The 13412-nt window shown below is 38.8% G+C and overlaps 1 protein-coding gene across 3 annotated transcripts in view; it reads left to right on the forward strand.

Moving 5' to 3' along the window:
* The window catches only part of KIF15 (kinesin family member 15), a 56309-nt gene extending 43744 nt beyond the window's left edge, over nt 1–12565 (forward strand). For all 3 annotated transcript variants that reach the window (XM_043885224.1, XM_043885225.1, XM_043885226.1), the window contains exons 27-35: nt 1930–2076; nt 2590–2691; nt 2989–3153; nt 5080–5189; nt 6338–6410; nt 7471–7508; nt 11178–11343; nt 11585–11716; nt 11984–12565. In XM_043885224.1, coding sequence (XP_043741159.1) covers nt 1930–2076; nt 2590–2691; nt 2989–3153; nt 5080–5189; nt 6338–6410; nt 7471–7508; nt 11178–11343; nt 11585–11716; nt 11984–12046 — 996 coding nt within the window. In that variant the 3' untranslated portion in view covers nt 12047–12565. The remainder of the gene's footprint in view (nt 1–1929; nt 2077–2589; nt 2692–2988; nt 3154–5079; nt 5190–6337; nt 6411–7470; nt 7509–11177; nt 11344–11584; nt 11717–11983) is intronic.
* Nucleotides 12566–13412: the final 847 nt, after the last annotated feature.

Genomic DNA, 13412 nt, shown 5'->3' on the forward strand with positions numbered 1-13412 from the left:
TGGAGGATCCCCATCAAGGGGAATAGTTAGTTGTGAGTGGCTAGAGATGCAAGAGCTTAGGTGGAGTAGTTTCCCAAAGGGGAACTATAGTGACCCAGGAACTGCTCTGAAGTCAGCAAAATGCAAATTGAAATAAGAATTATTTTTTTATGTTCTAACTGGTGAATATTAAGACTTGAAGATGTGCAGAGAAAGAGGATTACTTGAACTTTTGGTGAAGTTTTAAGTTCAGCCTTTCGGGAGGTGATCTGGTAATAACACGTAGCCTTAAATTTTTCTCATGTGCTTCAAATTTGCACAGTTAGAAATTTAGTGTAAAGTAATAATCTAGATCTGGAGGGGGACATGGCACCCCACTCCGGTATTCTTGCCTGGAGAATCACCAGAGGAGCCTGGCGGGCTACAGTCGTTGGTGTTGAAAAGAGTCAGACACTACTGAGCAACTCAACACAGCACACAATAATCTAGATATGAGAAGAAGATGCATAGAACAGCGAGAGATTCAGATCAACCGAAATATTTAGTGGCAGGTTAATTGGTGCATCCATGAGATGAAATAGAGCCCACTCAATGAAAACGATATACGGTAAGTCACCTGCGTATGAACAAGTTCCACTTCGAGAGTGCGTTTTTAAGTCCAGTTTGTTTGTAAGTCCAACAGAGATTTTTGGGCTGTACTGTGTCTTTATTGCTGCATGAGGTTTCCTGTAGTTTCGGCGAGTGGTGGCTGCTCTAGTTGCGATGCTTGGGCTTCTCTTGTTGCAGAGCCCGAGCTCTAGGGTGTTCAGGCTTCCGTAATGGTTGCACATGAGCATCACTCCTGCTTTTACACTTGCTTCTGGACATCCTGGGCTTGAAACAGAGACGCCGTACTACTGCTACTATGTACGGTAGTATACAGTGAAGCACAGCCACTCGCAGAGGAGGCACACACGTGACCATGTATGCCAGACACCCGGGCTAACTTCCGTGATTGGACATGCAAATATACGCTTACACCTTTGAAAGTTCGCAACCTGAAGGTTCATATGTAGGGATCTTACTATCATAAATTCATATGTAGGGAGCTTACTATCATAAAAATATGGGGAGATATTGTGATCTATCAAACTATTATACACACACATACACATACATGCACAGGGCTTCCCTGGTGGCTCAGACGGGAAAGAATCCACCTGCAATGTGGGAGACCCAGGTTTGATCTCTGTTGGGAAGATCCACTGGAGAAGGGAGGGGTTAACCACTCCAGTAGTCTTGCCTGGAGAATCCCATGGACAGAGGAGTCTAGCAGACTACAGTCCATGGGGTCACAAAGAGTCAGATACAACTGAGCAGGTACCACCTTCACTTTCATACATGCATATTTGGAAAGTTAGGTGGAACAGATTCTGCTCTAATTTGGTAGAGATTACATACACTGTGGACATAGGAATTGTGCATGCAACCTATAGGACTTCTAATTCTCTCTGCCATTTTCTGTCAAGCTGCTCCCCTGAAACTTTGATGGCCTATGACACTCTATCACAGTTAGCTGAGGGGTACTTGTCTTTATAACTGTTTACCTTCCCATGTATAGAATCTATTGGAGAGACAACAGGTAAACAAGAGACCAATGCCTGGAATCCTCCCAAGGCAAGAGAGATCAGCTTTGACTACGTGGGGGTGAGGGGAGAGAGGAGCAGAGAGCAGTGAGACTTCAGTCTGGGTACTGAAATAAATTTACTGTAATATTTATCTCTAGACCTGATGACTTAAATATTAACTGCTTGGCTTGTCTTATAATGGATTAGCATACAAGCCAAAAAAAAAGTTTTCACTTAAAACTTTCCTAGCACTTTAAAAATCCTGCATAGTAATGCTTTGTAAATTGATACTGGAGGAGCACACTTAAGAGCGTCTTCTTCCGCGGGCCTTGTCCCCTGACAGAAAGTCATGCTCTGCGAGGACCTGGAGCACGCCACCGAGCAGCTGAACACGCTCACCGAGGCCTCGAGAAAGCACTCGGGGCTCCTGCAGTCGGCCCAGGAGGAGCTGACCCGGAAGGATGCCCTCATCCTGGAGCTCCAGCACGAGGTGCGATGCAGCGGGGCCTGACTCAGGGTGGGCAGGGCGGTGGGGGAAGCAGGGCTGCATGGTGGCTGAGCTCATGAGGTCCCCGCCTTGGCGAATTCTCCACATTCAGAAAAGCAGGCTAGCAGGGTACGTAGGTGGGCTTTTAACAGGTTGCTTCTTTGTGTTCAGACTTGCATGGCTGTCCTCCTACCCACCCTCAACCCTTGACACATGCCAGCAAGTTCTGACTACTGTGGCCAAAGGTTATGGCTGACTTCCATCCTCTTTTTGGCTATTATGGTTTTATATTTTGTAATTTTCCTCAAATGACCCTGTGATTACTTGTGAAGCTTAAAAGGAAAGTTCCTTTTAAAGTGGAAATAAATTTGTGACAGAAATTTCAAATTATCAAACAGGTCATGAAAAAAATAACATAAGTCCATTTCCACATGCCCAGGGAAGATTGTCTATTCTCATTGGATCGTGTCCCCCTGTTATTGCCTAATTTGTAACCCCCTGTTCAATTTTCCCCAGCTAAACCAAAAGAAAGAGGAAGTAGAACAGAAGAAAAACGAATATAACTTCAAAATGAGGCAACTAGAGCATGTGATGGATTCTGCTGCCAGTTATCCCCAGGTACTTTTCATAAACACGAGCGCATTTCAGGAGGAATACGCGATTTTGTGAACAATGAAAGCTGGATATTGCTAAAACTAGCTTTGTCTTTGCAGAAAAGGATTGTCACTAACAACTCTGTTTTTTTTTTTTGTTTTTGATGAAAAGGTACCAGTGTTTTATTTGTTTTACTTGGACAAGAATTAGGATAACAAACTATGTGTGGCCTGTGTATTTTCTTCATGGTTGGCATATACATTTACCATGAAATCTTTGTAATTACATCAGGTATTTGGATGAAATTTGATTTTATTTTAGAGCCCTAAAACACCACCACATTTTCAAACACATTTGGCAAAACTCCTGGAAACGCAAGAACAAGAGATAGAAGATGGGAGAGCCTCTAAGATTTCTTTGCAACACCTTATAACAAAACTCAATGAAGAGAGAGAAGTCAAAAATGCTGAGATTCTCAGGATAAAGGTAACTGGGTAATTTTTTTTCAATGAATTTAATGTTGCAGAATAAGCAGTATCTTTCATGGTGACTGAGGATCCACAATTCAAAAGGAACAAAACTGAAGTGTAAGATGCAGAAAAGTTTTCCTCTCAGCTCAACTCCAAGCTACCTGGTTTGCTGTCCCTGAAAGCTCTGGGTGTAGTCAGTTTCTGAGAGCTTTTCAGTGCATCTATAGCCAGGTGTTTAAACACAGTCTCCATCCCCCCCCCTTTTTTTTTCTTGTGATGGTGTCATATCATACAGGCTGCACCAGCTACTTTCATGACAGTGCTGTGAGTCTTTTAGATCTTTGCCAGTTTAATAGCTGGAACACATTATCTCATATTTTTTGATTTGTGGTTTTATTATTAGGAGTCAGATTGAACATCTTTTGCTTTTTTGTTTCTATGAGCTATATCCTTCACCTATTTTTCTGTTGTTGAACTTTTTCTTAATGAGATATAGGCATTCTTTATATATTAGAGAGATTTGCTTTTGTCTGTGATAGTGAAAAAGTGCTTTTCTCTTGTTTGCCATTTCTTTAAACTTCCTTCTAAGGTTTTTCACCTCACTTGTGGAGGGTATGGTTTTTGTGTGGGGAGAGTGTGTTTAAGGCAGTGTTATGGCTGGAAGTTGTGTGAAGGAGTGCCTGGGTAAGTGTAGTATAGGTGTAGGGAGGGTCGGTAGGGAGGGTGTGATGCTTCATAGAAGATCATCTGTGAGCTCATTGCTCTGCAGTGAGTATTTGTTTTAGAACACAATTACCTTAATGTATGTATAGGATAGAGGGGATCATTTCAGGCCTTTTTATTCAGGGCAGCTCTTAGTAGGCTGCTCTCTCAGGAATGTGGCTTATTACCCAGATTGATACAATCTTGGCACTTAAAAGAAATTGGGTCAGGTTAAAAGAAATCAAAAAATAGATAAGCAGAAGTAAATCAAGGATTTACTGCTCCAGGATTTAACCTGGTAGTCCAGTGGTTAAGAATCCCCCTGCCAATGCAGGGGACACAAATTGGCTCCCTGGTCTGGGAAGATCCCACATGCTGTGGAGCAGCTAAGCCCGTGCACCTCGACTGCTAAATCCATGCAGCCTCGAGCCCATGCTCTGCAACAAGAGAAACTTCCACCATGAAAAGCCCAGGCACCACAACTAGGAAGTAGCTTGTTTGCTGCAACTAGAGAAAGCCCTTGCTTAGCAACGAAGACCCAGTGCAGCCAAAAATAGATAAATAAAATAAAAAAGAACACTCCTTACAGACAAGTATTTATTTCTTCTGGGTGGTTGTGCTCATGATTTTCAAGTTAGAATCCAGTTAAGTGTTTTGAGGCTGTGGCACGTCAGTTTTTAAAAAGATTAGAATCTATGAAACAGAATCAAATAGAACAGTTACCAAAGTAGATAACTTTTGTTCATCTTTTCTCATAAAGGAATTTTAATGAACTATGTGATTTTTTTTTTTTTTGCAAGATCTTCCTTGCAGCATGCACGATCTCTTATTGTGTCGCTTTTGTTGTGTCGTGCAGGCTCCAGAGTCCTCATGTTTAGTTGCTGTGGCTCACAGGCTTAGTTGCCCCATGGCATGTGGGATCTTTGTTCTTCAATCAGGGATCAAACCCATGTCCCCTGCAGTGGAAGCGTAGAGTCTTAACCTCTGGACCACTAGGGAAGTCTGATTTATGTGATATTGATAAAGGACTGTGTTTTAAGACAGTAGGGGTATGAAAATCAATCATATTCTGAGCCCCCAAGAGCTTCTCGTCTTCTACTTTTTAATCCAGTGATATGCAGAACAGTGTTCAGTGCATGGAGGGAGCTTAAAACAGAATACCTGTCTTAATATGGCCTGGGGAGCAAAATAATGTCTACCATCATGTGTTTTCTGAAAAGACCTGATTTGATGTTTTTAGGAGCAGTTGTGTGAAATGGAAAACCTGCGTCTGGAGGCTGAGCAGTTAAAAGAGAAAAACTGGCTCTTGCAAGGTCAGCTGGACGATATCAAAAGACAGAAGGACAGCAGGTAAGAAAGAGCCTCAAGAACTCTGTGGGCTGAATCGTGGCCTGCCTGGGTACTGCTGAGTGAAAGAAGTCGAAATAGATATCACAGTGTGTGTGATGTTTTTCGATGATCCAGGAGCTGCTTCATCAGTTGCTTCCCCATCAGGTCTAGTGAGGGGGTTTTCCAGAGCTAGAGAATAAGGTCATCATGATCTTGCCCACCCTGATGACCTTTTTATTGTTGGAGAGCTGTTGAAATGAATTTCAAATGTGTGAAATAAATACTTGAACCAAACTGTCTGCTTGTATCTGAAAGAGGGGTTGGAGCTCGGGGAGCAGTTATGTCAACAAGACAAGGCTCTTTTTCTGCCTGCAGAAAGAGAATTTCCTTGATTTTGCTTCATGGCTTCCAGTGGAGAGAAAGCTTCTGGGAAGAACTTTATAGAGGGGAGTTCCCTTAGGTCTGGGTAGGTGAGTGTGTGTGTGTGTTGACTTTGACTCAGGCAGTTTTCTAGTTGTATCCGCTAATGGCCCAGCATCTTGTCAGGGGCAGCCACACCCAGGCTATGTCCTCTCCGTTGCTTGAAAGTTGTATGATATTGGACTAAACCTGAGTCTTTAGCGCTGAAAGCACAGAGTCCTAACTACTGGGCCACCAGGGAGTTCCTCCTAGATGGTTCTTTCAAGTTTTAGTGAGCAAAGGAGATGGTCATTTTATTAAGCATCCTCTTCTAGGGATTTACCTTCTCCTTCTGAGTGATTCTGATAACAGGTAGCTCATAGTCTGCTCACCTAGTTTCCATATGCTCCACCCCCATGTTCAGGGATATTAAAGAAAAGCACTGTACATCGTATACTGTCTTTTATCAAGAGTTAGTTTAAGCATGGAACATAGAACATTTTTAGATCATTTATAAAACCACAATTTAAAATACTTCATAGCCTTGTGTTCCTTATATGAGGAGCCATACAGAACCTTCTTCATGAAAGATTAGAAGAAAGTTATAGCCAGGGGTCAGCCTGTTTGGTAACTGATGTTTCATTGGAGCAGTCAGATTCCTTCATTCAAATACCACACACCTTGGCATTGCTGTATGTGTAGTAGATGTGAAATTGATACTTGAATAAATTTGACAGGGTTTTCCCATCCTCCCTTCCTAATCTATGCAGCAAACAGAATCATTCAGACAGTCAACAGATGAAGAATGAACAAGAAGAAGTGATCAAAGAAAGACTTGCTAAAGTATGATTTTTTTTTAACATAATAGTTGTTTTCCTTGTCTGAAACATGCTTTTATAGTTAGCATTCATGGTTATATATTTTAGAAATCATCTTATTATTGAAATTTTGTCTTTTTTGTATTCCCACTGTTAAGGTTGATATTTACCATCATTATTTGGCTATAGTTGAAAGTTGAGAGTGAAGTAGTCTTCATGCCTAAATAGTAAGTTCACATAGAGTTCTCCATTTAGAAGCAAGTATCCTATTTGAAGCATTATAGGGCATAGTATGTGTGTGTATTTAGGATTATGGAAAGGGAAACCCCCCCCATTTTTTTTTTATTTGAAGTATAGTTGATTTACAGTATTGTCTTAGTTGCTGGTATACAGCAAAGTGATTGTTATATGTATATTCTTTTTCATGTTCTTTTCCATTGTGTTTTATTATAAGATATTGAATATAGTTCCTGTACTATACCGTAGGACCTTGTTTATCTGCTTTACACAGAGTAGTGTATATCCGCTAATCCCAAATTCCTAATTTATCCCTCTCCCCACTTCCTTTTTGGTAACCATAAATTTATTTTCTATGTCTGTAAGTCTGTTTCTGTTTCATAAATAAGCTCATTTATATCATATTTTTAGATTTTATTTATAAGTGATACCATAAGATATTTGTCCTTTGTTTGACTGACTTCACTAAATATGATAATCTCTAGGTCCATCCATGTTGCTGCAAATGGCATTATTTCATTCTTTTTTTATGACTAATATTCCATTGTCTATATGTACCATATCTTCTTTATCCATTCCTCTATTGATGAACATTTGGTTGCTTCCATGTCTTGGCTACTGTAAATAGTGCTTCTATGAACACTGAGGTATGATTGTATTAAAAAGGATGTTGCTTTTATTATTATTTTATTATTTATCAATATCTTATATTATTATAAAATAATATTTTGTCATTATAATGGTTTTATTACCATGAGGGCAAGTGGACTGGTTACTTTCAGTGTTTTGTTTAGCGATGTTAAGAACTTAAGCCATTTTCTCTTTTTCTTTCTTTAATCCTCTTACAGAATAAATTGATGGAAGAAATGCTGAAAATGAAAGGAAAGTAAGTACACTCTTGTAATTCAAGTTGTTGTTAACCTTTTCTTTATCAATACCAAGCAGTATTCCTCTAAAGGAAGAAATAATGATTATAACCACAAGGTAAGAAAATTCTTTCCTTTCTGTAATAGTGAACATAGTATGTGAACACAGTAGATGGTTAAAAAATTCTTGCCTTAAATGCCTCTTGCTAAAGGGGTTCCTCGTGTGAAGCCATTAAAAATATACATATATATCTTAAAGAAGTTAAGTGCCAGGAAAACCTTAGTTTCCCTGAGGCAATTGATGGGTTTTCACTTCTTGGACAGTGCGAACAATGAGAACCAACCAGATTTCCTTCTCACTTCATTTAAAACCTTGAGACCCTCTCAGACCCATAGATCAATACTCTGAATTCTTCTGGTCTTGACTTTGGGTCTCTTTATATGTTCTCTATGGACATAATTTTATTTTATTCATATAGTTTCATGTTTTAACTTATGTAATCTTATAAACTGCCTCATTCTTTGCTAAACATGATAAAGGGTATTTTTTTAATCAAGTTGAAAATAAGTAAACCAGTTGGTACTTAACAAAGTGATAAAACTTTAGAAAGATACTGTGTGCTCTGAATAGAATAAATCTCATCAGGAACAGAGGTTCTCAAACATTTGAAATACCATATACCCTCTTGCACATTTTTGGAGTTGACTTTAAAATTTTTCATTGTAAGTTTAAATTATTGCAAAGGATAGAAGTTTCAGCACAGAAAATAATGATATTTAGAAATAAAGCTCTTGTTGATTTCTTTTAAAAGTTATCCAAATGATTTGATACTTTCTCTCCATTTAAAAAATACATGAAGAAATTCCTGAATCTAAAATTTTACATTGTTCCTTTTTCCTTTGAAATTATTTCCATTCTGTTCCCATGAAGAATTATATGCTAATTTAATATATTGTTTGGTAAACTTTTTGCTGACGGCCCAATCATATAAATTAACAATAAAAATATATATGGAAATTATAAGTAATTTGTAAAAGTGGATCATATTCATATGGTTCTAAGTGTTATATTTTTTATGGATTGGGTTTTCATTATAATTATTAAAGTATCCTGAATTTATTGTAAATTTGTATAAGTAATTATTGTAATAGTAAAATTTTGTTGGAACTTCATTACTGAATGAATTTTATCTTAATGCTTTTTCTTTGTTTAGCTCATTCTGTTATACTTAATTTTGGAATCGGACAGTATTCACTATCAGTTCTAGTCCTACTTTTTGTATCTATTGATATAAGTGTTGAGAAATCTTATTCACAGGGGCTTTCCTTGTGGCTCAACTGGTAAAGAGAAATCTTATTCACATAGTAACTAGATGGCCATGGAAGAAGTTTTGTTAGAATATTTTTATTCAATTATTTGAACTAGTTCAAGTTAATACACCAAAAATTACATAGTGATTTCTCATCAAAAATTCTTTTTAATGATCAACTGACAAAGACCACTTAACTTGTTAAAGATTTGTTACTCAGTTGTTAAGTCATTTGTTTCATAGAATCGTATACTTAACAGAGTAGAGATTTGTAATGGAGCTTTGTTCAACACTATCTACATATGAGCAGTTTGGCAACTGGTTCCCAGCCAGTTAGTTGCAGGGCTAGGACAGAAATCTGAATCACTTACTGGCTCTATGATAATCCAGGTGTATAGTTCGTAGAAGTGTAGCTATTTTAGAAATAATACCCAATTGAGACCTTCTAGCTAAAAAGAATAAAAGCATCTAAGCTGATGTGTAATGTATTTCATGATCTAGTAACCAAGAGTCTCCAGTGATGCAGTGTCCCTGGAACTATAGGAGCCCAAACTGTGGCGAGTGACGCAGTCTTCAGAAAATGGCACAGTTTTATCAGTCCCAACTGACAGCAGTAATTTTAAACGTTGTGTTATCCATATGTGTATGTGAGGATGTTTTTAAAAAGCAACAAAGAACTAATACCAAGCCAGCAATGGTGTAGGCAGTGTTTCTGGAGTTGCACTGACTCAGTGATGCCATCATTGACTTTTTCCGTTCTTCTGCGTTTGGTACCCTTGCTTGTGACCTCTTGGCTGCAAGATGGCTGCTGCAGCTCCAAACAACATACACAGGAGGGTCACAATTTGCAGTGTGGTGGGTTCAAAAGGGCTTTATCAGGGAAAAATACTCACAGGAGTGCTCAAGATTGTGTCTCTTTAGCCAACATTAGCATTCCTGCAGGGCAAGTTGAGAAAACCAGTATCTGGCAGTGGCATAGAGATAACCATGCTCAGCTCAGACCAGTTATTATTTACCAACTTTGGGGAACTGGGTGTGCTGCTCCTCTCCCCTTCTTCTCCCAAACTGAGTTTTTATAAAAATTAAATGGGTATGAAACTGTAGTGTCTGCCATGCCACAAAGCCTTTTCATCAAACAAAAGCAAAATACATAAGACAAATGCAGAACAGCTCCAGGTGAGTTAGGAAAACATCAGCGCCACCCCCTCACTGCCCTCCTGAGGTTCCACGGAGCGCAGTCTGAAAACACTGCCCGAGGAATTGTTGGCTTTAAATGATATATTCTGTGTATTACCTCATTTAAATTATCAGTGTTGTATTCCATATGCATTGTAAAATAAATAAAAAGTATTTGTTTCTTTGGGAAGTTTATAGGATTAGGTTAGTTTTGTGAAATTCTGTATAATTTTTTGGTAATCCTTTTTTCTTTCCCTTTTGAATACTTAGTTGTTTTTGAACACTTTTTCTTCAACTTTTTTTTTTATATTGGCATAGTTGATTAACAATGTTATGTTAGTTTCAAGTGTACAGTAAAGTGATTAAGTTATACATATTTCTATTCTTTTTCAAATTCTTTTCCCATTTAGATTATTACACAATATTGAGCAGAGTTCCTGTGCTATACAGTAGGCCCTTCTTGGTTATCTATTTTATTTTATTTTATTTTTCTTCCTTCTTGGTTATCTATTTTAAATACAGTGATGTATACATGTCCATTCCACACTCCCTGTCTATTTCTCTCTGCCACCCTTTCCCCCTGGTAACCATAAGTTCATTCTTCAAGTCTATCAGTCTGTTTCTGTTTTATAAGTAAGTTCATTTGTATAATTTTTTTTTATATTCCATATATAAGCTATATCATAGGTTATTGGTCTTTCTCTGGCTTATTTCACTCAGTATGACAATCTCTAGGTCAATCCATGGGTAACCCTTCTTTTTAATGTTTATTTTCAAGTGATAGTTGCATAAAGTGCACATCCTTGAAGAAATGACTACTCTCCTGTCATCTGAGAACCAGTTTTTGAAATCAGAAATGATTACTCTAAGGGGCGCTGAATAAATCTTGCAGACTCTAAGAATATTTAAGTAACAGTTTCCTCCAAGGGCTACATCTAAAAATCTGCATTCTAACTTTTTGTTGTATAAAAAAAATGGATTATGGAACCTTCCGAAATATAAGTTTGGGGTAAGCAGGCATTAAAAAAAAAAAAAAGCTTATATGCAACTCTTGCTATCTTCCTGTTCTGTCAGAAGGGGAGGACTGAATATTAGTGATACTTTGAAATCAAAATCCTGGGCTTGGGCGACAAATGTCTGATTTGAGTACTGTCTTATACTTGGGCCCTTTGGAATACTATAACTCGATAGTTACCATTACAGCCTGGAGCAGCTCCAGAGCACCCTTCAGAACAAAGAGACCGACTACCTGACGATGACTGAGGAAGTCGAACGAGTCAGAATGTTGGAGTCTAAAGCATTCCAAGAAAAGGAACAGCTGAGATCAAAGTTGGAAGAACTGTATGAAGAAAAAGAGAGAACATGCCAGGTGCATTTATGTGTTGGTTTTTATGAATAGAGCCGATCAGCAGAAGACTGCTGCTGGCTGCGATTGGGCACCCTGTAGTTGAGAGTTGCTCAGAGCACGTGGAGATGTGTGGTCATGAACGCTGGGAGCCTGGGCTCTGTCTGTCCCTCCCTCTCCTCCTGGAAGGCATGCAATAATGTTATTTTAAGTGAAAAATTCAAAGCAGCTCATTTGTACCTTCCCTGGATTGATTTCTCTGCAGGAGATGGAAATGTTAAGGAAACAGGTGGAGTATCTGGCTGAGGAGAATGGAAAGTTGGTGGGTCACCAAAACCTCCATCAGAAGATCCAGTACGTAGTGAGGTTGAAGAAGGAAAACGTCAGGCTTACTGAGGTAAACTCCTGATTGTTCTGAATGAGATCATTCTGGTTTTTAAATGATTATTTAATTAAAATTTAATTATTGAATCACTTAACTGCTTGAAGAAAAATTTGGCCATTGCTAGTCCAAGTGTAATTCAGTTATCATACCCATGAGATCTTGTTTACTGTTAAGTAGTTTACCAGTGGAAATTTAAACTTAATGAATACTGAGGATACTTCTTCCTGTAAGAATTAGAGCCTAATTTTTTTCTCTTTTCTTTTTCTTAAAAATTACCAGGAGTCAGAAAAGTTGCGTGCTGAAAATTTATTTTTAAAAGAAAGGAAAAAGAATGAGCCATAAAGATCCTGATGAACTGCCTACCTTGTTGGGAGACTTTTTTTCCCCTCTTAAAAAAGGAAGAGCTACCCACGCCTACTTAGTAGAGCTGAATTAAGAGCCCCGACTATTAGTGGTGGGTGGGGGTGGGCGCGGGGCACTGGCAGCGGCAGCGGTACGTTCCTGTGGCAGCTGGCAGTCCACAGGTAGAGGCTGTCATTTCAAAGCTTTTAAGTCACCTGTAAATACTGGAAAAGCCTTCTCCTTTTTAAAATAAAAGCCTGTAACTGAGGCTTTATAGGGAAACAGGGATGTTGGCCAGATTTTTTCCTTCTATACTGCCATAATCTCCTTTGAGTTTTGCATGAGAAACTCCAACAATATACAGGGGTTTCCAAACTTCCAGTGAAGTTAGTGACTCTGTAGCGTGTATGAATAGCAAACTTATTAATATAGATTATTTTTATATTCCTTGAAGTGTTCTCAGGAGCCTTTTTTTATGACTGTAAATATGGCCTTTGTCAAAATATAATAAAATACTTTTAAAATATACATTTTAATAATGTAATTTATAGTGTTCATTCATCATATACTTATTGAGCAGCTGCTATGTGCCAGGCACTGGTCACCAGTGATCAAAGCCAACAGAAACCCTGCCCTCGGTACAGGGAAGAATTGACTCCATGTTGGGTCTGTTTCTTTCACTTTAACCTTTGCTTCCCGTTAGTTTTGTTCACTGAAAGGATATTGTCCATACGTAATAGCCTGCCTCAGGGAACCCTGCCCCTCTGGCCTGAATGTTAAACCAAAATGCCTTTGTTCAGGATCCTGTCTACCTGTGGATGACTACAGAAAGGAAGGAATTAACACATCCCCTCCTGGGGCTGGCCATTCCAGGAGATAATAGCCAGAATAATGGCCTTTTTACTTTACTTCTTCACCTCCCCCACTCTCTGTTCTATAAAAGAACCTGGCATCCAGACCCCAGTAAGATGGTTGCTTTGAGACATTAGTCTACCATCACCTTAGTCTGCTGACTTTCCAGATAAAGTCAGTTTCCTTGCCTCAGCACATCGTCTCTTGGTTAATTGGTCTGTCATGCAGTGAGCAGAACAAGCTTGGACTCTGTAACACCCTTAAAGAACTTCTGTGTATCAGCACTTTTTATTTATTGGGAGTAATATTCCATTTTGTAGGCATGCCACATTTCATTTACTTACCTCTCAGTGGACATTTTGTTACCAAACCAAACTTGGGTTAGCTCACCCACATCTCCGGGCACAGTAAAGCCCATCCACTGACACCAGGTTGTGGTGAAGGAAGGTACAGGGTTTATAGTAGGGCACCAGGTAAGGAGTTTAGGACAGCTAGTGCTCAAAAAGGCCAACTC

This window comes from Cervus elaphus, chromosome 24 (genome assembly GCF_910594005.1).
Source record: "Cervus elaphus chromosome 24, mCerEla1.1, whole genome shotgun sequence".
NCBI classification, from domain to species: Eukaryota; Metazoa; Chordata; class Mammalia; order Artiodactyla; family Cervidae; genus Cervus; species Cervus elaphus.